We start from the raw sequence: 24277 nt of genomic DNA, 5'->3' as shown, positions 1-24277 counted from the left end.
GAAAGAGGGGCATGAATATCTGACTACCTTCGATACCAGGTTTGGTAAATTTGAGTACCTTGTTTTGCCCTTTGGCTTGTCTAATGCAGGAGACATATTTTCCCGATTTATGAATCAAATTTTCTCTGATTTACTAGATAAGTATCTGGTCATTTATCTAGATGACATATTAATTTTCTCTGAGGATGCTACAACTCATGTAACCCATGTACGTAATGTCTTACAAAGACTGAGAGAGAATAAGCTGTTCGCCAAGCTAGAGAAATGTGCCTTCGATTTAACTGAATTACGTTTCCTGGGCTATAAAATATCAACAGAAGGCATATCCATGGATCCTTCTAAGGTCCAGGCAATTCTCTCTTGGCAACCCCCCCGAAATGTGAAAGATGTACAAAGGTTCCTAGGGTTCTGCAATTTTTACAGGAGGTTCATAAAAAAATTTAGTGACAGGGCTAAACGCCTCACACAGCTTTTGAAGAAAGGATCAAAATTCATTTGGAGGGAGAGGGAGCAAGCAGCCTTCTGAGAATTTAAGCAACTCTTTGCATCCCAGCCACTGTTAAAGCACCCTGATCCCACGAAGCAATTCATAATGCATTCAGATGCTTCCGATATTGCCATTGGGGCGGTGTTATTGCAATATACAAACAAAACCGAGAATATATTGCTTCCTTGTGCCTTTTTTTCACGCATGCTCTCACCAGCAGAGAGAAACTATGATGTTTTTAACAAGGAGTTGCTAGCAACTAAAGCAGCATTCCAAGAGTGGAGGCACTGGCTAGAAGGTGCAGCCTTTCCTGTGAAAGTTTGCACCGATCACAAGAATTTACAGCTTCTACAAAACGCCAGGTCCCTCACCCCACGCCAAATCAGATGGAGCCAGTTTTTCTCCCATTTCAATTTTGTTATTTCTTATGTTCCCGGGGCGCAGAACCGTTTGGCAGATGCCCTGTCTCCATTCATTCAGGCAAACCCCGCCACTCACCAGGAGGTACAGGCTACTATATTACAACCTCACAACTTTGATCAGTCTATGAGGGGGAACCAGACAGAGATTTTAGCAGCAGGCAGACAAGCAGAGGATCTATTTACAAGAGTCAGAGCTCAGCAGCAACAGGACCCGTATGCCAGGGCCAGGATGGATGACCTCCAGAGGTCCCCGCAAGACACTGCCTCACCATTCAATGTGGAGGCAGGAATCCTCTGGCATAGCGGGCGATTATACATTCCCCCCTCATCGAGGGAAGAAGTACTGAGACTTTGCCATGACCATCAAACGGCAGGCCACGGAGGTGTTTTCAAAACTCTCCATAGAGCTCTGAGAGACTACTGGTGGCCTAAGATAACTGCAGACATAAAGGGCTACGTGGCTTCTTGTCATACCTGTAGACGAGCCAAGCCTCTCCCAGGGAAGCCCACAGGACTCTTGCGACCCCTACCCACCCCCAGTAGGCCTTGGGATACAATCTCCATGGATTTCATCACTGATTTACCCCCGGCCCAGGGGCTGACTTCCATACTAGTGGTGGTGGACCTTTTCACTAAAATGGTGCATTTTATTCCTTGCAAGGGCCTCCCATCTGCGCAAGCCAAAGCGCAGTTGTTCATGGACCATGTTTTTAGGTATAGAGGCATGGTAAATCACTTGGTGAGTGTCAGAGGCCCTCAGTTCACTTCCAGGTTCTGGAGGGTGCTTTCCAGTCATTAGGGGTCCAGATCCACCTATCATCATCGCATCATCTGGCTAGTAACGGGCAAGCTGAGAAAATTAACCAATGGTTACAGCAGTATCTCAGGTGTTACACCACTTATCAGCAAGACAATTGGCCAGCCCTGCTCCCCATGGCAGAATTTACCTATAACAACTCTGTGCAATCCTCTACCAAGATGTCTCCTTTCCAAGCACTCTACGAGGTTAACCCTCGGGTGTTGCCCACCTCCTCCCAGCAGAGAGCTGTTCCAGCCGCGGCTGATTTCCTTAAAGAGCAACAAGCCGCACAGGAGTTGTTAAAGGAGCAGCTGAACAGGGCAAAGAGTGCTTACAAGAGAGCTACAGATGCTCACAGATAAGAGGGGCCAGCGATTGCAGTAGGAGACAAAGTGTGGCTCTCTACCAAGTTTTTGACCTCTACCAGACCCTCCAAGAAGTTGGACTCTAAGTTTGTGGGCCCTTTCACTGTGGTACGGCAGATAAATCCAGTGGCTTATCGCTTAAAGCTGTCACCATCCATGAAAATCCATCCAGTCTTTCACAGAGCCTTGCTAGCCAAAGACCCTCCCCCAAGTACCTTGCGATCGCAAATGCCCCCACCTCCAGTAATTGTGGAGGGGGAGGAAGAATACGAAGTCAAGGAAATTCTGGACTCTAGGAGGAGGGGAAGGGGCATCCAATATTTAATACACTGGAAAGGGTACCCTGAGGAAGAGCGCACGTGGGAGAATGCCAGAGATGTGCATGCACCAACGCTGGTTCATCGATTCCATCAGCTTTTCCCTCACAAACCCAAGCCTTGCACTCTACCAGAGATTCCTCACTTGGCTGAGCAAGCAGAGGAATCCCAAGCAGAGGAGTTCGTAAGTTTGCAGTTTCCACCCCCGCCTGAAGCCTTGACACCAGTAACAGAGGAGGGAGGGGAACCGCAGCCCTCCACCTCGGGCTTGCAGTTCCCAGGGGGGAGGGGGGACGACTCTTCTAATTATCTAGCTATTTTCCAGCAGCAGCCAGCTGGGCCAGAATTGTTATCAGACCTGGAGAGCAGCACTGATTCGTCCTTGGAGGAGTTTCCCTTTGAAGACTTTCCATCGTTGCCCAGTTCCCATGGGAGCTTAGAAGGAGACACAGACTCTTATCAAACCTCTGGAAGGGAGGGGGCTGAAATGGAATGTGAAACTGGAGGGGAGGGTGATGTCATGAGTACTGATGGCAAGCAGGAGGGGGCCTCTATCCAGGGGGGAAAACGCATGCGTAGTACTGAGGAATTAAGCAGCCATTCAAAGAGACACAGATCAGACCCACCTTAACTTTTGGGGTTTATCTGTCTGGGTTTTTCCCACACTTCTTCAGTTCGTTAGGATTCCGTTTAACGTAGCAGTAATAAACACTAGAGACCTACTCCTCGTCTCAGCATGATTCCTGACTGTTAGGACAATTCTTGTCTTTAGCATAAGCTATTCCAGAAGAGGACAGGCATAACAGAAAAGGGATATTTCCAGGTCCCCTCTCATCAAAAACTCCCAATGGGGAAGCACGCATAACATGTACTCTCTATTCACTCTTACTGCATGGCGAGTGGGTGGCTATACTAATTGAATGATTGAATAAATTAAGGAATCAATGAACAAATAATGAATGAGTAGGCAGATTCCACTTAAAGCAGACAGTCTTGTAGATAACCAGGTCCCAAGCCATGAAGGTCTTTTTAGGTAACAACAAACACCTTGACTTACAGAAACCGACTGGCAATCAATACATCTTCATAATATTTGTGTTATATAGTTAAAGCATGCTTGACCTGTTATCATGTGGGCCTTCTGAACCAGTTGTAGCTTCAAGGGCAATTCCACCTACATCAAATTACAGCACAGACAGACCTCACTTACCAACTGCCTCATGCAGCGACCATTCAAAGTTACAACGGTGCTGAAAAAATAACTTTGTGACCAAGGCACACGTTTATAACCTCCACGGTGTCTGTCACGTGTTCGCCATTACAGTCAGTTAATGCATGTTGCTCTGTGCCTCACTCATTTTTTAACCCCCCCACCTTGCAGAGTAGAGAGATTGGAAGGGATTACAAGAGAGTAAACAGGCACACAATGGAGAACATATATCAAAGGGAATGCACCAGTGCTGGCATGGATGTCACCAGATGGAGTATACAGAAATCAAATTGACTACAGGAGGTCCTCGTTTAATGACCACTCAGTCAGTGACTGTTTGAATTTACAATGGCGCTGAATGAGTGATAGTTACAACCAGACCTTGTACTTATGGCTATCGCAGCATCCCTACGGTCACATGATTGCGATTTGTGATCTTCCCTGTCAGCTTCCCACCGGCAGTCAATGGGGAAGCCAGCAGAAAGTCAGAAATTGTGGTCATATGAGGTCCTCGCTTAACAATACATGTGGTCCTTGCTTAATGATGACAGCCAGGACTACTGGAACTGCCATGGCACATGGTCATGTGGTTTTTCCACTTACAGCCATATTGCTTATCAATGGAGTTTCCGGTACCAATCAGCATCATTAAACAAGGACTACCTGTATACTATGGCTAAAAGGAGGTGGAAGAGTTCATTTATAGCATCAAAGACATGACATGACCAAATGCTAACTGTGGAACAGATCATAAACTGCTCATGTGCAAGGTCCATGCTAAGCTCCATGTGCAAGCTCCAGTTACAGTGGCGATGAGTGCACCATTGGGAGACTTGAAAGAACAGGTTAGGGACAGATCATCATGGAGAAAATCGATGTGGTTGCTAGGAGTTGAAAACTACTTGATGTTACATAATCAATCACTCAGTCAGCTTCAAGTAAAGAATAGCTGATCTTATTGTGTCTTCATCCACCCTCTGAAGAAGCCTTTCAGCAGACAATTCAGAAATTTCCTGAAGGGACTGCATTTCGCTATGTTTCTCTACCAATAGAGAAATTACTTCATGCCTCTCTGAAAAATCTAAAATCTCCTTTTGGAATGCATAGTCCACACATTCTTATTAGTGGGCAAAAGTACAAACAGAGAATAGTACTGTTAAACACAGAATAGTACATAGGTTAATGTAGAGGCATTCTAAACAGTATTACCAAGTTCGCTTAACTTGGTTTTCTGTGCAGCACAGGATACTTTTCACATACAGTACAACTCTTCCTTTCTATTACTTCTGCTCCTTTTGAACAAACTGAATCTTTTAACTGCTCTATTCCAATCATAGGAGTCATCACACCTGTCTCTGCTATACCTATTAAATAATATTTGAATATCAGCATAAGAATTCAAGCTTATTTTATTTACCACACTCTTAGCATTAATGTATACACAATAAAGGACAAAAACTTTTATGAGTCATTATTTTTTCAAAGAACCAGGAAGAAGTCCATGGGAATATATTGGGTTGGGTTGCTCCTTGAGGTATCAGCTGTTCCCACATATACAGCTCTCCAATAGTAGGCTAATAGTTACTTTACAAAATATTAAAACAATTGTTGGAAAGTAGTTATTAAAAAGCTGAAATGCCATTTTAGAAGAGAAATTAGTTTTTCACCATTATAGAAAAGCAAGACTGTCACATAGACATATAAGGAAGGAATGAGGAAAAACCATTATGCTTCTGGCAACAGAGGTGAGGTCTACCAATTAGAAAGTGAGAAATTGGGCTACACCTTATTTGGAAAGTTAAACTTGAGAATTTTAGAATTAGGCACGCACAAACTAATTGTTTATACCTGACTATGCATGGGGCCATCCACATTCAATGCTCTTGCCTTGTGTGCTAAATAGATTTGAACTCTGAACTACAGCATCTGGTGTTTGACCTGAACAAGGAATGAACCATAAGGAAAATTTTCCAGCAATTCTGGTGAGCCAGCCAGGAGCTTCTGCATGCCAACGACTATCCCAGGCACCAGCTGACAGCCACCTGCTGGCACCGGGAACTTTCTCCCCACTTGGTGCCCACTCGTTGGACTTCTGAGTGAGTCTGGGCTTTAAAGAGGTGAGAGTTTGATCTACACCATTTCAGACTTCATAGCCCCCAAAACAATTCCCACTCTTAAAATTGGTAGGGCAGTGAATCCTCCAGTGAGACACAGAGACAACTGTGGTACCACACTTCTGCAGGTAAGATTTGAGTCTTGGAACATTACTGGAATGTCTCCGGCACACCAAAAACAAGGGGCACCAATTGCCAGTACCAGGTTAGGAAAAATAGGGTCTGGCAGAAGTAAGATCCCAGATGGCACTCTGCTAAAGAAATTCCTGCAGGTTTGGGACACTGGGAAGCTCCCGCTTCAAGCTGGAATATCTAAGAAACAAGCCATTTTCTTTAATAGAAACTGACAGAGATTCTTGAATAATTGTAGTAGACAAATCCGGCTGGAATGGGGAACTTTTAATTACTGTCAACTGAAACTTTTGAGATCTCGTCTTGAGGATAAGCAGCCTAAACAAATGGACTACTGGTATAGTCAGTAGTATATATCAGTCTCAAGCCTTTATACACCAATGCTTAGCTGCTTATGGAAGCCAAATTTCTGGCCGCTCCAAATCTGACCCTGAAGTGATGTACAGTCTTGAATCCTGCAACTAAAGATAAAACCGTTAATATCTTCACTGACTCCAAGTATGATTTTGCTGTTTGCCATGCTACTGGTGCCTTGTGGAAACAGGATTTCTGACCTCCTCAGGCAGCTAGATTGCTCATGCAGACCTGGTCATTTCCCTTTCAGATGCGCTTCTTCTCCCATCAGAGGTTGCTGTCATTCATCGCTCTGCTCATCAACACGATGATTCTACTATTACCAAGGGCAATCACTTCACTGATCAAGTTGCTAAATGTGCTGCTCAACAATTCTTGTCTCTTTCAGTGTTTGCACCTAAGTTTCAGGTTCCCTCTCCTATTGCTTGTAAGAAGTTTATTTCAAATGCTGAGACTGCCACCTGACATCTCTACAATGATGCTTCTTGGAATGGTTCCTTCTGGACAGTTCCCGATAGGTGACCAGTTGCACCATTCACTCTTTCATCTTCTAGCTCAGCAATTACATGTGAAAGGATATTGTGGTACCCAAGCTATTGTAGATGCTATTCAAACACACTGGTTTGCTTCTGGAACCTATGTAGAAGCTTCCCAGGTTGCTCGTTTGTATCCTACTTGCTAGACTTTCAATGCTTCAAGATCTAGTGCTAACAAAGGGGGGGGCGCCCTTAGGCTTACCTCCCTTTTGAACATTTGCAAATGGACTTTATTTCTTTACCTCCTGCACATGGATATAAGTTTGTTTTGGTGATTCATTACCAACTCACCCACTGGCTTGAGGCCTTCTCTGCCACCCATGCTATGGCAGCAGTGGTCCTTCGTTGCCTTATGAAAGTAATTGTGACTTGCTTGGGCCTTCCTGTGGATCAGACCACACATTTTACTTTTGAAACCTTCTGTTATTTGTATTCTGCCTTTGGGGTTAGCCTCAACTTTCATTCACCACACTATCCACAATTGTGGGGGGAACTGGAGAGAGCAAACAGAAATTAAAACTCTATCTGGTAAAATCTGCCAAAAGACACAGTTGAAGTGGTCTCAGACTTTACCTCTTGTCCTGTTTGAATTGCAAAACAGACCTAGAAAAGATTGTGGGCCGTCTTCAAATGAGATGCTATTTAGTCATCTTCCTTGCACAACTAAGGGTCTGGATCCTTGTTCCTTGACCATCACTACAGGAAATGACTCTTTACATTCTTATCTTTTGTTTCTGAAGCAGGTGAATCCAGGCTCTTGAAAAAAAACAAAAACAGAAGCCTTCAGCAGTTGGTCCCTCTGGATTGTGAACTACATCCATATCAACCAGAAGACTGGGTTTTGATTCATTCCTTTCAGAAGACCACACTGTTACAGCTTAACTGGGGATGGACCCTTCGAAGTCCTGTTGACCAACCACAGTGCTGTGAAGACTGCTGAAAGGACCATGTGGATCTACCACACTCATGTGAAACCTGCTATTTTTTCAGTAGGTGAACCTGTAGTACCTCCACTCAAGTTGAAGAGAGCTGACACAGACGACTGGACCTTAGTTTCCTTGTTTGGGTGATACTGGCAATTCGCCCATTAGAAATTAACTTTATTATGTTTTGTCACACTGAAGTATTAGCTTGTATTGTAGTTGTTTATCTTTGGGTGTTTGTAATTTCTGGATTGTAATGTATTCTTCGGTATACTCCTCTTAGTTATAGATTGTGTGGGAGACCCCAAGGATGAGAATGGCTTACCTCCCCAGAATGAGATCCTTGCTTCCCAAAATCACCTAGGCCATGGCCAATATGATCTTCTAATGGCTGTACTTACTTGGAATCCAGGCAGCTATAGATGTATGTGTGAAGTAAAAAGAGTAATAAGGGAATCCACCATTCCCTTTTCATTTATGTCTCACACCTCTTTTGAACCAAACGGTGAGTCCTGTCATAAGGACAAACTGTATGGTTATTATAAAAATAACTATAGACAATGGTGCATATCATCTACTGTAACCTCTGCAAAGCCTTGTATTCAGAAAATTTCTGAACAAGAAAAATACCCAGTCAAAGTCTTGGGCACCTAAAATTTTTCCCTTTAGTTAGGACACAGAAAAATAGGATCCACAGAAAAGGTACAGTTAGCTCAAGTTCAGGCTCCTGACCTTTTAGCTGTCAACCCCCATCAGTGCTTTACCTGGCGCTCTAATGCAATAGTGAATTTTTACCATTTATGTCACTCAAAATTTTAAACTGAAAGAATGTTGGGTGTGTACCCATTTGCTTAAGCATCCCACTGTACTTATTCCCTTAATTGGGATAGTGGCCCAAACAGTAAATTTATCCTTGATCTATTAATCAGATCCTATTAATAATATAGCCTATTTAAATTCTTAATGGCACCTTGACAGGGTTGTTACCCATCAAAAGACAGGATGTATTCAGAGAAGAAAGCAGATGACTTATCCTATATTTGTAGGAACTATCTCTGAATGTAATACCACCATGAAAATTAGCAATATCCATCCAGCTTGGAAAGGGAACCACCCTATAGATGGATGGCTCTGCCTGTGTAGGACTATATCCTTTAAACACTTGCCCGCATCATGGCATGGTACTTGCAACATGGGCACTGTGATGCCTGCCATAATCTGCCACTCCAAAGATGAGTTGGAAGGATGGCATTGGGATAGGCCCCATGGATTCAAAAGAGGTGCCAACCCTTTAGTTGAAAGGCCAACCAATTTTCATTCATTTGCTTGCTGGCTGATCCCCTGGCTGGGGGTAGTTGAGTTGGAAAAGGCACTGCTAAATATTTCAGTATCTCTAGAAATTTTTGCAAATGCCACCACCAATGCTCTCTTGAAGTTACGCAACGAAATAACCCAAGTCTCACATATTGCCCTTCAGAACCGTATGGCCTTAGACCTTGTATTGGCCTAGCAAGGTGGGGTATATACTTTGATAAACGACACTTGTTGTTCTTATGTGGATAGTACTGGTGCCGTGTTAGAAGACATTAATCAAATCCACCAGATGGCGTTTCATTTCTATAATGTAGCCAAGGATGATACCAGCTAGAGCTTTGCCTCATGGTGGGAAAAACTCACTTTGTGGCTACCCAGTCTTGGTTGATTAAAAACCCTAATAGGCACTGTCTTTCTATTTATAATAATTTGCATTTTTGGATGTTGTTGCTTTCAATGTCTAGGTAATTTACCTATTGTATGTTCTAGCTTTGTACAATTAGGCAAACCTTGCACTGTTAAACTCACTATGCTTACGCACATGGAGATTCAGGAATTTAAGGAGAAAATTGATAAGTATAAACAAAAGGTGAGCCTTTAAAAATGGTCAAGGCTCAAAGGGAGAAGTGTTGGAAAGTAACTATTAGAAAGCTGAAGTAGCACCATTTTAGAAATGAAGTTACTGTTTCACTATTCCAGAGAAGCAAGAGGGTCACAGAGATAAATAAAGAAGGAATGAGGAGAATGTTTATGCTTCTGGCAAAACAGATAAAGTGTACCAATTAGAAAGTGAAAAATCGGGCTACACCTTATTAGGAAGGTTAGAATTTGAGAACCTTAAAATTAGGTGTTGACTATAAAAAGGTGTTGTGTCCCTGACACAGGGCCAGCCACACCCAAAGCTCTTGCTTTGTATGCTAAATACACTTTTGAACTCTGAACTACGGCATCTGGCATTTGACCCGAGCAAGGAACAAACCATACGGAAGAAATTCTTCCAAAACAACGTATCATTAAAATAAGGCAAAATTTGCAGATCATAATCTACTTTGAGATCCTTATGATAGTGCTGGATAAATATTTTTAAACACATACACACACAAATACACACTTACAGAGAACAAAAGAAAAGTTGTTTAAAAAGCCTAGGAAAATCTGCCTGACATCAAAAGGACAGATATCAGGCTGGATTTTGGAGGAGGAGGGAATTTTCACGACTACAGCACTGTAGCTGAGAATGACTTCTCTGATCACCATCTGTTTTATCTCTTACATACCACACCCTGTAGGAAATGACTCATTCACTTAAAAGCATCTTTTCTGAGGTTTGTAGGGCTTAAGACAAGCACAATTATCTCAAATTGGACTACCATGTTGTGTGCGCCACCCTGAGTCGCCTTGTGTGAGGTGAGCAGCCATATAAATGTGAGAAATAAATAAATACAGTGAAAGACCTATCAAGACTTCTCAATGGGAATTCAAGAAGATGCATTTTCCAGATCTTCCTCAAAAACAAAACAACAAACAATGCACTAATCAGGTATTAGCATGGCAAGTACTGCATAACCATGGCTGACTATATTCATATGTAGGAAAGATCACAACTGGCATTAGAGATGTACAGTACTTCTCTGACATCAATTCCCTGAAATCAAACTTGCTTGATTTAACAAAGCAGAACCATAAGTTTACTGAATCTACTGCATTTACCTAGAAATGTATATTAGCTAAAAACTGTACATAAAAAGTGATATTTATTTTATTTATCACATTTTTATCACAGCCCATCTCCCACAAGGAGGTACACACACACACACACACACAAACACACAAACATATATACATATAGTATATACATATATACATACACACACACACACACACACACACTATGTATATGTATCTTGTACTAAAATAGGGGGAAAAAAGTTTCAGCAAGCGAGTTAGCATTGGACTGCCAATCTGTTTTGATTGATTACATGCCATCAAGATGGTATCAACTCTTAGCAACCACACAGATTTTCTCCATGATGATCTGTCCCTAACCTGATCTTCCAGGTTGTCCAATGGTGCACCCATTGCCACTGTAACTGATTCCGTCCACCTTGCTGCTGGTCACCCTCTTTTCTTTCCTTCCACCTTTCCCAGCATTAGAGTCTTTTTCAGAGAGCTAAGCCTTTGCATAATGTGCCTGAAATAGGGTAACTTGAGCCTAATCATTTGTGCCTCAAGTGAGAACTCTGGTTTGATTTGTTCGATGATCCACTGGTTGTTTTCTCAGCTCTCCACTGTATTCTCAGGTGTCTCCTCCAACATCAAATTTCAGAAGTGTCAATATTCCTCCTATCTTGCTTCTTCAAACTCCAACTTTCACTTCCATAGAGTGTCAGAGAAAATACAGTGGCTTGCACGATACTGATATTTGTAGTTATAGACACATCACAGCATCTGAATCTCTTTTCTAAGGACCTCATGACTCACCTACCAAGCGCTAGTCTCCAGCATATTTTTGACTGCTTGTTCCTTTACTGTTGATGGTTGTTCCTAAAAGGCAGAAGCTATCCACTATTTCAATATATTCACTGTTCATTCTAAGAATGGTTGCTGTACATTTTGTCATTAGTTTAGTTGTGTTTATATTTAATTTTAGTCCCATGTGCTCCTTGACTTTTATTACTAGAGCTTGCAGATCCTTTGCATTTTTGGCTGTCAGTGTAGTGTCTTCAGCATAGCATGGGTTATTGATGTTTCTTTCTCCAGTTTTAAAACAATACTCATCTTCCAATCCAACTTCCCTTAATTAATTAATTAATTAATTAATACCGCATATAGGTTAAATAAAACAAGGAAGAGCATACAGCTTTGATTCATTCCTTTGCTAACCTGAGGCCAGTCTGTTTTGCCATGTTTTGTCTATATTGTGGCTTCCTGGCCTGTACATAGGTTTCTCATTAGGACAATGAGCTGTTTTGCGATTCCCGTTTTTCTAAGCACATTCTACATCTTGATGTGATCAACACAATCTTAGGCTTTTATATCATTAATGAACCACATAGTGACTTCTTTGGGGTATTCTTTGCTTTCTCAAATATCTACTGTGCGTCAGCAATAATGTCTCTTGTTCCTTATTCCTTTTCTAAAGCCAGCTTGAATATCTGGCATCTCTTTTTCCATGCAGATCTCTAATCTGCTTTGGATGATACTAAGCTTTATTTTGCTGGCATGTAAAATTAAGGATATTGTACGCTAGTTAGCACACTCTAAGTCTTCCTTTTTTGGTAGGTAGATTGATGTGTTCCAATCTGTTGGCTGCTGTGTAGTTCTCCAGATTTTCCTGGCACAGCTTGGTTAGAATCTTTACTGATTTTTCTTCTGTTGCCTGCCATATTTCTGTGGGTATTCCATCAGGTCCTGTAGCCTTCTATAAAGTGTGACCACATCGCTCAGCGATGGCAATCCCTGCACTCCCAGTTGCCATTGTAAACTGAATCCCATGGTCGTTAGGTGAGGCAACTTCCTGCCAGGTTCCCACAACCAAAGTCCTTGGGGAAGCCAGCAGGAAGTTCCAAGTCCCAGGCCCGCAGGCTGGTAAGTGGCTGCTGCTGGGTGAAAGAGGGAACAAGGGGTGCAGGAGGTGCGCAAGAGGCACTGCGCAGATTGGGGAAGGTGCACAAGGGTGCGAGAAAGGCACTGCATGTGTCCAGGAGGATACATGAGGATGCACAAGAAGTTCAGCGTGAGTCAGGAAGGGTGTGCATTGTGGGTCTTGCTTTAAATCAAAGAACACCAATTATTTTCAACTATTTAGGTACTGACATATATGGAATATATGGAATATGGAACCACAGTGGGGAAATATGGGGCACTGTATTTAAAATGAATATGAGCTTCTCATCAAACATCAACACTTAAGTATGATTTACCCAAGTTTAAAGTAAAAACAAATGAATCCTCAAATGTATCAAAGTCAAATGCAATGAGGAAAAAACAAAAGCTTCCAAACATGTCCAAGTAACTGAATATCCAAAACAGACTTAGGACAAAAGGGCTCCTCTGTATTTACTGAGGTGGAAATCTATTTGGAAAAACTATTCCCAAAGACTCTGAAGAAGGAATTTGATTGGTAAGATAACCTCTTTTTTTTTGTAACCTTATGCAATCATTCCTATCACATATAAAACATACTTTCTATTATATTTACATAAAAATAGCTATAAACCACTGCAATGCTTCTCATATCATTCATTTCTGAAGTTCAGAGGTGAGTATAGTTAAACAACACGGTCCACAAAGAAAAGGGATGAAGTTGTAGGCTTCAGAGAACTCTTATGATTTCCAAAATCACACACAAAAATAGAACATTCTAGAAGAACATTTAAAAACTAAAGTCCTACTTTTACAATAATATGTATTTTCATTTATGAAGTTTAATAATAACTTTAACATTTATATGTGGTTTTAGCTGTGTTTGATGGAAAGAAACATAAAGGAATTGATCATATTCCCTTTATTCATGCCATTACACTGAATCTTTCTTATGAATTATTTAAACAAATGCCAAATTATACAGATCACAATATAAAATTGGATATTAAGCATTTTGATGAACTTCAATCTAGAGCGCAATTTTCTAGTTACTTTTCTCAAAATAGCCTAACTTTATAATTACTTTGTTTCTCCCAAAAGTATCTTCAAAAAAATTTTGATTACTTTTTTTTACCTTGAGATCACGATATACAATCTTTCCAGAATGCAGATAGTCCAAAGCAGACACAATTTCTGCACCATAGAAGCGTGTGCGATCCTCAGAGAACACCCGCTCTCTCGACAAATGGAAAAACAGCTGCAGGGTAAACAGCAGGGACAGGATTGCAATAATTACTGATTTAGTGGGGGAAATTAACACAAACATAAAACACCTCTCATCACCATATTGTGATGATAGATAGTGTACTCTCAGTGGACATTCAGCACTCTTAGATAGCAGCTGGTTTATCTTTTCCAGGTTTCCAAGGGGAAAAAGCGAGCTGTTAAATCAGCATTTTAATCAATATACCAATCTTGTTTAAGGCATTTTCCTTGCTACCCATTTAACCTTCAGTTACCAGAGGAAAAATGTGCATCATCATCATTCTGTACCTTTTTTCCCTCCAGCAACAGCAACAACAACAACTCCTCCTCTTTAAAAAAAAAAAGATTATAGCAATGAACTAATGTAGATATTCTGTATTTGGACAAAAGTATTAGGAATTCTACCAATTACTCTACCGAATCCTATATATACAGGATAATGAGTTAGAAAAGTGTGGAATTAGAAGGGACAATTTAAGCAATCAAGCCCAACCCACTACTCAGATCAGGAATTTCAGTTAGAGCACCAAAGAAGATGACTATTCTAGTCTCTGCTTGAATATATCCAACGAAAGGGAACCCGGTTTTCTGAGTAACTGGCTACGCTGTCAAACTGCTCTTCATATAAGGATCCCCTCCCCCAATATTCATTCAGAGGTTGCAGTTCTGTCACTTAAATCCATTATTTCTATCCTGTGCCTGGAATAAGAGAGAACATAGCTTGATCTACTTAACTGTGAATTCTTTCAGGTGTTTAAACAGTGTTCACTTTTTCAACACTAAACTTATGCAGCGTCTTAAACTGCTTTTCACAGACACTTTGTAGGTGTCCTCCCAACTCTCTCATCCAAATCATTCATAAAACTATTGAACAACACAGGAACCAGGACAGAGCCCTATGGCACTCCACTCAATAGTTCCTTCCAAGCTGGAGACATTAATAAGCACTTTTTGTGTGTGATCATTCAGTCAACAGTGAGTCCCCCGAACAGTAGTATCTGTTAGAAACGTTTTGCTCCATTTTTAGAATGTAGCAATTCTACATTTCAAAAGGTGCAAAGTAAGAGTTAAAAAATTCTGCCTTCTCACCATAACCCATTACGACTTCAATACTTTTTTCCTCACAATGGACCCACATCCTCTTTGATTTTCTCTTTCCTTCTAATGTAACCAGAAAACCTTTCTCTGTTGTTTGGGGTACCTCTTAGAAGCCTGAGCTCATTCTGGAGACTGCTTGTGTTCTTCTTTGGTTATGTTTTCGTCTTTCCATATCCTGTACATCCCCCCCTTTTCCCCCCAGCATTTTAGAGAGCGTACATGTATCTATGCTGGCCTCTTTAGATTTCTGTGATTTTATCTTCTTTTGAGAACTGTTTGCTCTTTCAGGATGTTACTTGATAGAATTTCCCATCCTTTCTCAGAAATTTTATCCTTAAAGATTTGAAGCCGTTCTATCCAGTCTAGCTCCCTGCAGAGTTCATCAAGATCCACTCTCTTACATTACCAAAGATGTAACAATATAATTCCATTGCATTAATGACAACTCATTCGTAATTAAATATTTAAGGCACGTAATGTTGTTTGATATAAATCCCAGCAACTTTGCTCATATGCATTGGGAATTCAATAGGAATGTATTTCAACAATTCTTAAAAACAGGATTTCTCCACATGCTTTGCTTTTCCGCACTAAATTCTATTTTTACCAGCATAAGAAGAATTCAACTTTCTCTCCCAAAATACTCTAGAATAAAAAGTTAATTCAAAATTGCATGTCCTTACTAAAATATCCTTTAAATTAAGCAGAGTTAAGTTTAAACCAAGCTTAGCTAATCTATGGTACTATCTTGTCATGTAGAGTATCAGAAAAAATGCTGTCTATGAATAAGGATCATGGTACACACACACACACAAACACAGAGAGAGACACCTGCAGCTTTTGTCCAGATGAAGAATATTTATTTATTTATCAATCAAATTTGTCACCGCCCATCTCCCCCAAACGGAGGGACTCTGGGCGGTTTACAACATAAAACAATAACTATATAATAAAATTCCAATATAAAATATAGACTAAAACGATTTTAAAGACTACCAAATATAATAAAATCCGATGGCTATGGTCTCATTCAGCCCTTGCGTAGGAGGGGCACTTCAAGGCACAATATCATTTTCTGTTGCTCCATCCAACTACATTTTTTTTCTCATGAGCAAAATGTTTCAATAGAGAACTCTACGCCAAAAAAAAAAAAAAAAGGAAGTAAACCAACCAATATTGAAGTTTGAAAAAAATAAAAAAGGATAAAACAAGTGAAATTCTAATACTTTCAAACTGATATTTTGAGACCTAAAAGAAGAGACAGTTTTTTTTTCATGTAATAACAACTAAACACAAGACAGAAAATTCCTTTTTAAAAAAATCCTGATATCCCTACCCATATAATTAGGTCCTCTTAACCTTGCTATGCATTTTGCTCACAAGAAAGGCTGACAAGGAAGTTCACTATTTTTACATATTTATTTAGCAAATGTATTTCTTTATTTATCTATTTAGCAAATTGAGAAATGCATGTGAGTAGGAAGGACAATAGTTGATAAAAGGAAATGTTACAGATATTCCAGTTATACCAAAGGACTACATGAACAACAGGAAACATAATATTTTAAGAGAGAAATCAAGGCAGCAATAACATAACTTGCTTCTCATTGTCTTACCTCTCCTCCATTGACATACTCCATCACAAAACACAGACGATCCTTGGTCTGGAATGAATATTTCAAAGACTTAAAGGAAAAAAAACAAAACCTGCAGTTATTAAAGTAGCCCATCTTCTAAAAATAAAGACAAAGGCAACATTTAATCACCCATTTCCACTCAATTCATATAGACTTCAGACTTTTAACTATATACAGTACTCAAAAACATGAGGATAAATGGAATTTATCACCAGGAAAGAATATACAATGCATGATATATAAAGTATGAATTAATTTCAGATTAAAAATTGCCATGCAAAACCATTTAGAGAGATTCTTTGTGAAATGCTCCTTAAAAACCTGCTCCTTAAGTATCAAATTATATGTCCTCTCAAAAGCACAGCACAGTAGCTTTGAGGGCCTTTTAACACTGTCTGAGCATGAGTATGCACAAACAGATGACAATTCCATTTGGGTCAGTCCTGGAAGAAGAATTAATGCTTAAGAGGGGCACTTTGTTAAACACTCCAAATGGCTTTGCACAGCCCTAGTAAGAAGTAAAGTCAGGGGAAGGTACAGATAGAGCTTATGACCTCCTTGGTAATTCACAAAGGAACTGTCAGAAGTGTCACAGATGTTCTTGCATTAATGAGTTCAACTAAATGCTCTCTTCTCATACTGTGTAAGAAAACCCTAGCTCTGTTTAAGTTGCAGGAAATTGACCTGAACCTTTTAACAAATTCAAGCTCAGATGTTTCCCAATATATATATGGTCTTTGTAACCTCTTTGTTCAAAAATGGCACTTTATCACTGACAAAAAAAGAGAGAAAAGGAAGTATCTTTAAACTATCTAATAAGTTCCTTTATTTCACTTGCCCAGTGTGTTTTGGACTTGAGCATTTATCAAAAAACTCAAACGCCTTTTCTACTTTCAGAAACAGACAATTTCTCCACTTCAGTTTGAGAACTAGCGCCTATTCCCCTTTATCTTTGGTGTCCACTACTACTGCCCTAAAGATAGCTATCCTGAAATATCTATGAAATCATTGTGTTATAACACATTTGCATTATATGGTCTTTTAGGTGCTGCAAGGTGTTTTGATTCTCTTCTGACTTTAATTATGTTAAATACATGACTTAGGGGGAAAAAAGAGTATCATGCAAAGAAAAAAATCTCTCTCTCTTTACAGCAATTCATGATAAAAAATGAATTCTTATTCTGAATGTTTTATAATTTGCAGCTGTGTCTAATACAATATCAAGATGGTGTAAAATTAAATAAAAACACCCACAATATATACTGTATATCAAAATTTAAATGATGAGCCCATTACCGCTTCTCTTTTTTAAATAAACCCATCACAGTATATGAAGGTGATAAAAGCTGAAGTCTCCCATCTGTTTAGTCCAGCATCATCATGTGGAGGTTAACATTGCTAAGTATTCAAAACAGAACTATTGATGCAAATACCTCCGGACCAAAAATGTCTTGGCTCATTTGCAACAATTGGATATACCAGAGTAACTGACATCAACAAGACAAACCATAAGACCCTGGAGTATTCTGTTCATGTTTATTGGAAACTTTATTAAGTTTTGTCCCGGATAACTACAGCTGTTAGAATACTGGCTGCTATTCACTTACTGCAGGATCTTTTGAGACTTATAAAAATATGTATAGATGATACAACTGGGAGATGGCATTTAGATGGCAGAATCAATCTGAAAGGTAAATAGGAAGTGGCAAAAAGGAGAGCATTTTCTCCACAGTACTTAATGCTTCCTCTCTGCAATATGAAGATACATTTTTGATCTTAAATAAAGAACTCCATAAATTTGTGATTCTTATATTTTCATGATTTGGGTTTGAAGATAACTGAAATTCAAGTTGAAGGAATAAACCTTACATGAATAACTCATAGGCAAAGACTAAATATAACCCAAGAAGCATGACAGAAACAGCACCTTATAAGTGAAATTAATTTCTAGAAAAATGTTCTGAAGACTAATAATAGACTTAATATAATGACAACTAAATTCTTTAGTATAAGAGTGGTGTATTTTTACTAAGAGGTTTAAAGTGAAACTACTTTTCTCAAGAATATCTCAAGCAGTATGAAACAGAAACACACTTGCAGAGTAGCACAAAAAAAGAATTTTAATGAAGATCATAACTGGTTTCCGATGAAAATCAAGTTAATAAAACTACAGTATCAGAATAGTAAACCTTTTCCCAAACTGGTCTACAACTACCAGAACTTCCAGTCAACAGGGAATGTACACATCTGGAGAACACCAGGTTAGGGAAGGCTGTCCTAGGCTATGAGATGTTATATTAAATTCCAAATTGGGAAAGACAGCAACAGTATATTAGCAATTAACCTACAGCATAGAAAATTAGTATTTTTCTAGTAGTCCCTTATATATTTTCTAATTTCCTCTGTATAGGCTCAAAGTATTTAGCTTGGCCTAAATATAAACAAAATCAAAGCACTGGACACTCCAATATATATTTATATTACAGCTGTGCAGATTGTTCAATTAGGTGTTTCTCTAGATCCATGGCATGAAGGTGTTAAGCAGGTTTGGTTGCTTCAAGGCTCAAGGCTGTTTTTCCTTCATGTACATACATGCAGAGAATATACTTCCACTGGAATTGCCAGTGAAACAGCATTTTCTGTTCATGCATCTGAATGCTTTGATGATATGGGGAAGATTTCTCTGTACAGGCATAATTTAAAATAGATATTTTTATGGCAAAATCATCTAAAGACAGTTTTACTGAAAACATTTAAGCACATAAATTAGTCTTAAAATATACTTTAAATTATTTAATTAAAAAACCCTAAAAACTAAAAACAACTGTAGCAGCATTTGCTTTTGATTTATACATACTGTCCACAAAGGCAGCTTTGAATGATTGTCAAAAAGTATATTCATGACATTTTTTTTTATCCAATGCAAATACTTTGCTTTGGTGCTTATGCAGGACTTGTTTATATTTGCAAATAATCCTCTATTCTGCTGACAAAATTGTTCAAGTGACTAAAGGCCCAATACCATGAATAACAAGTCCCAAGTACTACCCAGCCTAAGGAGTATCAGATAGTGAAGGTACCAGTATCAAAGTTGAAAAAGTAATTTACTGCATACTGTCTAAATTGCCCAAAATAGAATCACTGGGGCAGTTTTATCTAAAGATTTTTGCAATATATTGGAATTTATGATTGTTTATGATTAAGTAAAAATATACCTTGTCTAGTAGGTAGCAATAATAGGGCCATTATGGGTCTTCTTCCATCCTATATATTATAGAGGAAAATAAGTTAATGCTGGAACATCTGACCTAGCTCTTGAATATCCTTTGTGTTCTTGCTAGTGAAGCCTTTATCCTGGATCTCTGATATGCCTGCTTTGGACTAGATCTGAAAGGTGTCTTTGAATTTTGATACTGTTGGTTTGCCCCATTTATCACCCAGTCTCTTTTGCTTGTCTCCTGAGCTTGTTTATATTCAATTTGTGTTTGCTACTTTGCTTTCTTGTCATCCCAACAAGAACCCCATCTGGGTCGGACTTCGGGTGGGAGAATAGCAGCTTGAACTGCGTCTTCCACAATCTCCACAGTAGACTGATCAGGGTGGCAATCTTTTCAGGCTCAGGCAAGCTTCCTTAGGGCCTAGAAGTGTTCTCCGGAGCAAGGAGAACCCCAGGAATCACCCCAGATGGCTGGTTGCAGCCAGAAGACCACAAAATGGAGTTTCACGATCGACTGGTAAGTGATCAGCTGGGAGGTGGGGCTGTCATCTTTTTCCCAAGCCACGCTTAAGTAGAAAACAGATTCTAAAGCTGCCCACCCCATTTCTATAACACCAAGGGGTTTGTTTAATTTTTACCAAAGAGAGGCTTTTTAGAAGAAAGAAATTAGGAATCTCTTGGTGACTTTCATTATTTTTGGAATTTATTAATTTGGTGATTTGACCTTATATATAAAAATTTGTAATGTTTTATATATAAAAATATATAAAAATTTGTAACATTGACATGTAAAGAATTTTGCTTTTTTATTGTTGCTTTCTTTACTAAAGTGAGTTTTGAGAAATATAATTTTTTTTCTTTCTTTGTTGAATCTGCAGATTGGAATTCTGACCTCGTTGCCTTCACTTTTCTGTGGGAACGCTATTTGTTATTACCTTCCATTTCCTTGATTGGCTACATTGGAGATAAAAGGGCTGGAGAAAGTGTTCAATTACAGTCTTAATGGATTTTACCTTCCTGAGGCAGTAGGGGGCGCCATAATCTACTGTAGAGAGATATGGGGGAAATTAAAATGATATTCAAAGATTTCTACAACGCAGTTACCCAAGTTTTGGATCGTTTCTCAGAATTTGTGGAGTCCAAATTGTCCCAAAACGTGACAGAAGCTGGTAAGGCTGAAATTATCCTAAGAATAAAGTGGCCTCTCCAAGGACGAAGATGAGAATTGGTGACTTGCATTTATATAGTGAAGGGAAAACTGAATGGTGGAAAGTTGAAGATAGAGGGATGGGAAAAGCTGCGCTGCCGTCACACCATGATCAAGAAAGAGAACTAAGCTTCAAAGACTGTAAGATTTCTGAAGAATATTTGGACTTTTCAAGGCAGGTTGTAAAATTTGAAATTGACAAGAAGAAAATTCTGTGTATAATACTGAGATATGTACAGTAAATGCCTTGGTTTACTTTGAAGTGGGATAACTGTCTAAGTGTGTTTATCAGGATGGTCTTTTAAAGGTTTAAATAAATGTTTATGCTGTTTGGAGAATTCTTATATTTTTGGTTAAAGGGTATTAATAACATTAATTTTTAAATTATATAATAGTAATAAGAAGTTGATAGGTTACTTCCTTTTAGTTTAAATGCTTTGCTTTATCTTGATAATTGTTTAAATTTATTAGGATTTTTTTTAAAGGTTTAGATGACTGTTTTTATTTTTGGAAAATATTTTCATAAACAAATAATAGCAATAAGATGTCATTAGGTTTTTTTGTTGGTTTAGTTGGCAGATAGGAGTAAATTATAGTGAAGAAGGATATTGTTTGTTAGTATATTAGGCATTAAATTATGTTTGAAGGGGTTTTTTGTGTTTCTTAATTGGGAAGGAAAAATTGTTTTAGAAGGGAATGTTATGAGAATGCAAATGCTTTATAGAAATAATGCTTATTATAGTACAACTTGGAGTAAGAGATTGATACTGATTTATGTATATCTTTGTTGTAGAATGTCGGAAGTCACTCTGTAGTAGTTTGTTTTGTATTTTCATACCTTTTTATTTCTTTTTCTTTGTAGGCTCTTTTGTTTCATTCTTTTTAGTTTTTATGTATATCTATCCATGTTGTAAAACCTATTTTTATATGTATGAATCATTTCCAACCTATCTTCTGAGCAAATCCATTTAGCCTCTACCAGTCAGGATTTTTTTAGCATTTTTGCTGTTCTTTGGAAAGCTTATGAAGTTTCCTTTAGAGTTCCACTCTTTAAATGCTTTTAGAAAGAATTTAATAGACACTGTAAGCCCCATATGTCACCCATTTTTTTTTGTATAAATGTGCAATTTAACTCTAGCTCAACAGGTACAGCAAAACCTTAATAGAAAAAGAGAAAATACAAATACAATCATGTGAAATCTAAACTTCGAAACTGTTCACTTAGTCACATAGTGTTTAGCAGTGTGCAAAATTGCTGAAATTTGAAACATTTCAAGCTCAAAACTTCTATTTTGCAGGTTCTGTTCTCAAAATTAAATACCAGTATTTTGAAAGTACATTTTGAGAATGGAATCAAACACTGACTTTTCTTCTATATTTCAACAACAAAAAAATGGCTGTTTCAGGCATTCCTGGTTGTTCCAGGCAATTTGACTGGAAAGCTGTACTCTGTTTTGCCTTTGCTTTTCTTTTTATTTAAAAAAAACCCACCCTGGCTGAAGATGAGTAGGATAATTAGGGGTAGGGTGGAATGGTGAGGAACAAGCAGTATAATGAAGAACTTAGATCAGGGAATGGCCATTCTGTTTTTGATGAGCATATACCCAATTGCCTGCCTCTGAGTAACTGCTGCATACATACAGAGGTCAAGTGCACCACCTTTTAAAAAAAAAAATTAAGGCAATGTAGTAGGGTGGGTGATTTGAAGGGAGAGAGAGGGAGGGAGGGAGAGAGAGAGAAGAGACTAGACAAAAGCATGATTTGATTGGTAAGTTCAAGTTTTGGTGTTTTTGTACTCTGAATACTGTTGTACAGTTATACGGAGTTTCAAGATGCATTTATGCAACTGAAAAGATTGTGTTGGTAGGTTGTTAGTTAACCCCAGAGAAGTGACTAGTACAATTTATTTAAATGCTGATACTGTTGGCAGAACCTGGCAAAACATGGTACAATTCAAGATACTGGTTATCATTTTTAAAGACCTGCTTGGCTCATGGCCTGGGTATCTTCAGGACCATCCTCTATGAAGTAAATCTGCCAGTCCAGTGAGATCAGGGAGAGAAGGTTTGCTGAGGGTCCTATATCTGAAGGTATTCCACCTGCAGGGATCCCACAAATGAGCCTTCTCAGTGTACGCTCTTCTTCTATAGAATAGGTTGCCCTTACACATCCAGACCACCACCTAATTGCTGAACTGTTTTTGCAAGACTGTTGAAATCTAGCTCTTTGACAGAACATTTTCAGGTCATTAATATCTGATTTTCTCCTAACAGATGGTGCTATTATTGCTTTTTTCCCCTTAGTTCCTTATGATAGTACGTTTAAATTCCCTCTTTTATGCACCTTTTATACACCTTTAAAACACAAGAACCCTCCATCTTTTGTATCTGGGCACAAAGTTCTGAATATAGACTGCATCTATTATGCACCTGAAATCAGCCTAAAATATTTTAATTAAGAACTGAACTGAACCAAACTAAACAAAATGAAATTATGGGCACTGGTACCAAAGGCACTGAAAATATTCCATGGTATCTGGTAAAAGATTTATTTAAAATATTTCTATATCAACTTTTAATTAAAAATGTCCAAGGAGGTTTTTAACACAATTAACAATCCAAAAACTGTTTTCTGAAACCATTTCTCTTCTCATTCCAATTATATTCTAATGCCTAACTATATTGTTTTAATACCTTTATACTTAAAACCACCATATTACAGTACAGCCTATGCATAATCTACCCAGCTGAACATTCTAGATATTAATGAGAATAATTTCCAAGTAGTTTTATAAAACATTGTAGCTTTAATTATCTATACTCACTGTTAAAAAAGGATGTCTAGTGTTTTTCAAAACTCTGCTTTCTGTAAGTGTGTGAGCCACTTCATCCTAAAAAATAAAAAATTGCAATATTAAAATTAGTAATTTTAAAAAACTGAACTAGATCAAAATATTATTGTAAAAAACTCCAAGAAGTTTCTGGAATATCATATGATAATCATATTTAAAAAGGGAGAGGAAGCAGGATATTCAAAAGCTTCAAAAAGTTAAATCACGCATAATATTTCATTTACATCAAACCTATAACAAACAATACTACTACAACACTGTGATAAAATAATGGTTTCAGGGTACTTTCACTAAAAACCATATAATGGTATTATGTTTGCTATTAAATTATGGAATCTAGTATTTGTTGTTGAGAAAATTGTCCAGTTTTTCCTTGAAAAATCACTTTTTATGTCTGTATAAAAATATACAAACATGTGCAAAAACTTTTGCAAGTGTTCTGA

General features: G+C 38.5%; 1 protein-coding gene across 2 annotated transcripts in view; it reads right to left on the bottom strand.

Annotated features, from left to right (window-relative positions):
* AKT3 (AKT serine/threonine kinase 3) overlaps positions 1 to 24277 on the bottom strand; it is a 206088-nt gene that overhangs the window by 39028 nt on the left and 142783 nt on the right. For both annotated transcript variants that reach the window (XM_063306289.1, XM_063306297.1), the window contains 3 exons: positions 23808 to 23873; positions 16539 to 16607; positions 13694 to 13816 (listed from right to left, as the gene is read on the bottom strand). In XM_063306289.1, the coding sequence (XP_063162359.1) occupies positions 13694 to 13816; positions 16539 to 16607; positions 23808 to 23873 (258 nt within the window). The remainder of the gene's footprint in view (positions 1 to 13693; positions 13817 to 16538; positions 16608 to 23807; positions 23874 to 24277) is intronic.

Source organism: Candoia aspera, chromosome 1 (assembly GCF_035149785.1).
Source record: "Candoia aspera isolate rCanAsp1 chromosome 1, rCanAsp1.hap2, whole genome shotgun sequence".
Classification (NCBI taxonomy): domain Eukaryota; kingdom Metazoa; phylum Chordata; class Lepidosauria; order Squamata; family Boidae; genus Candoia; species Candoia aspera.
The sequence above is the reverse complement of the archived record's forward strand: the minus strand, read 5'-3'. Positions and strand labels throughout refer to the sequence as shown.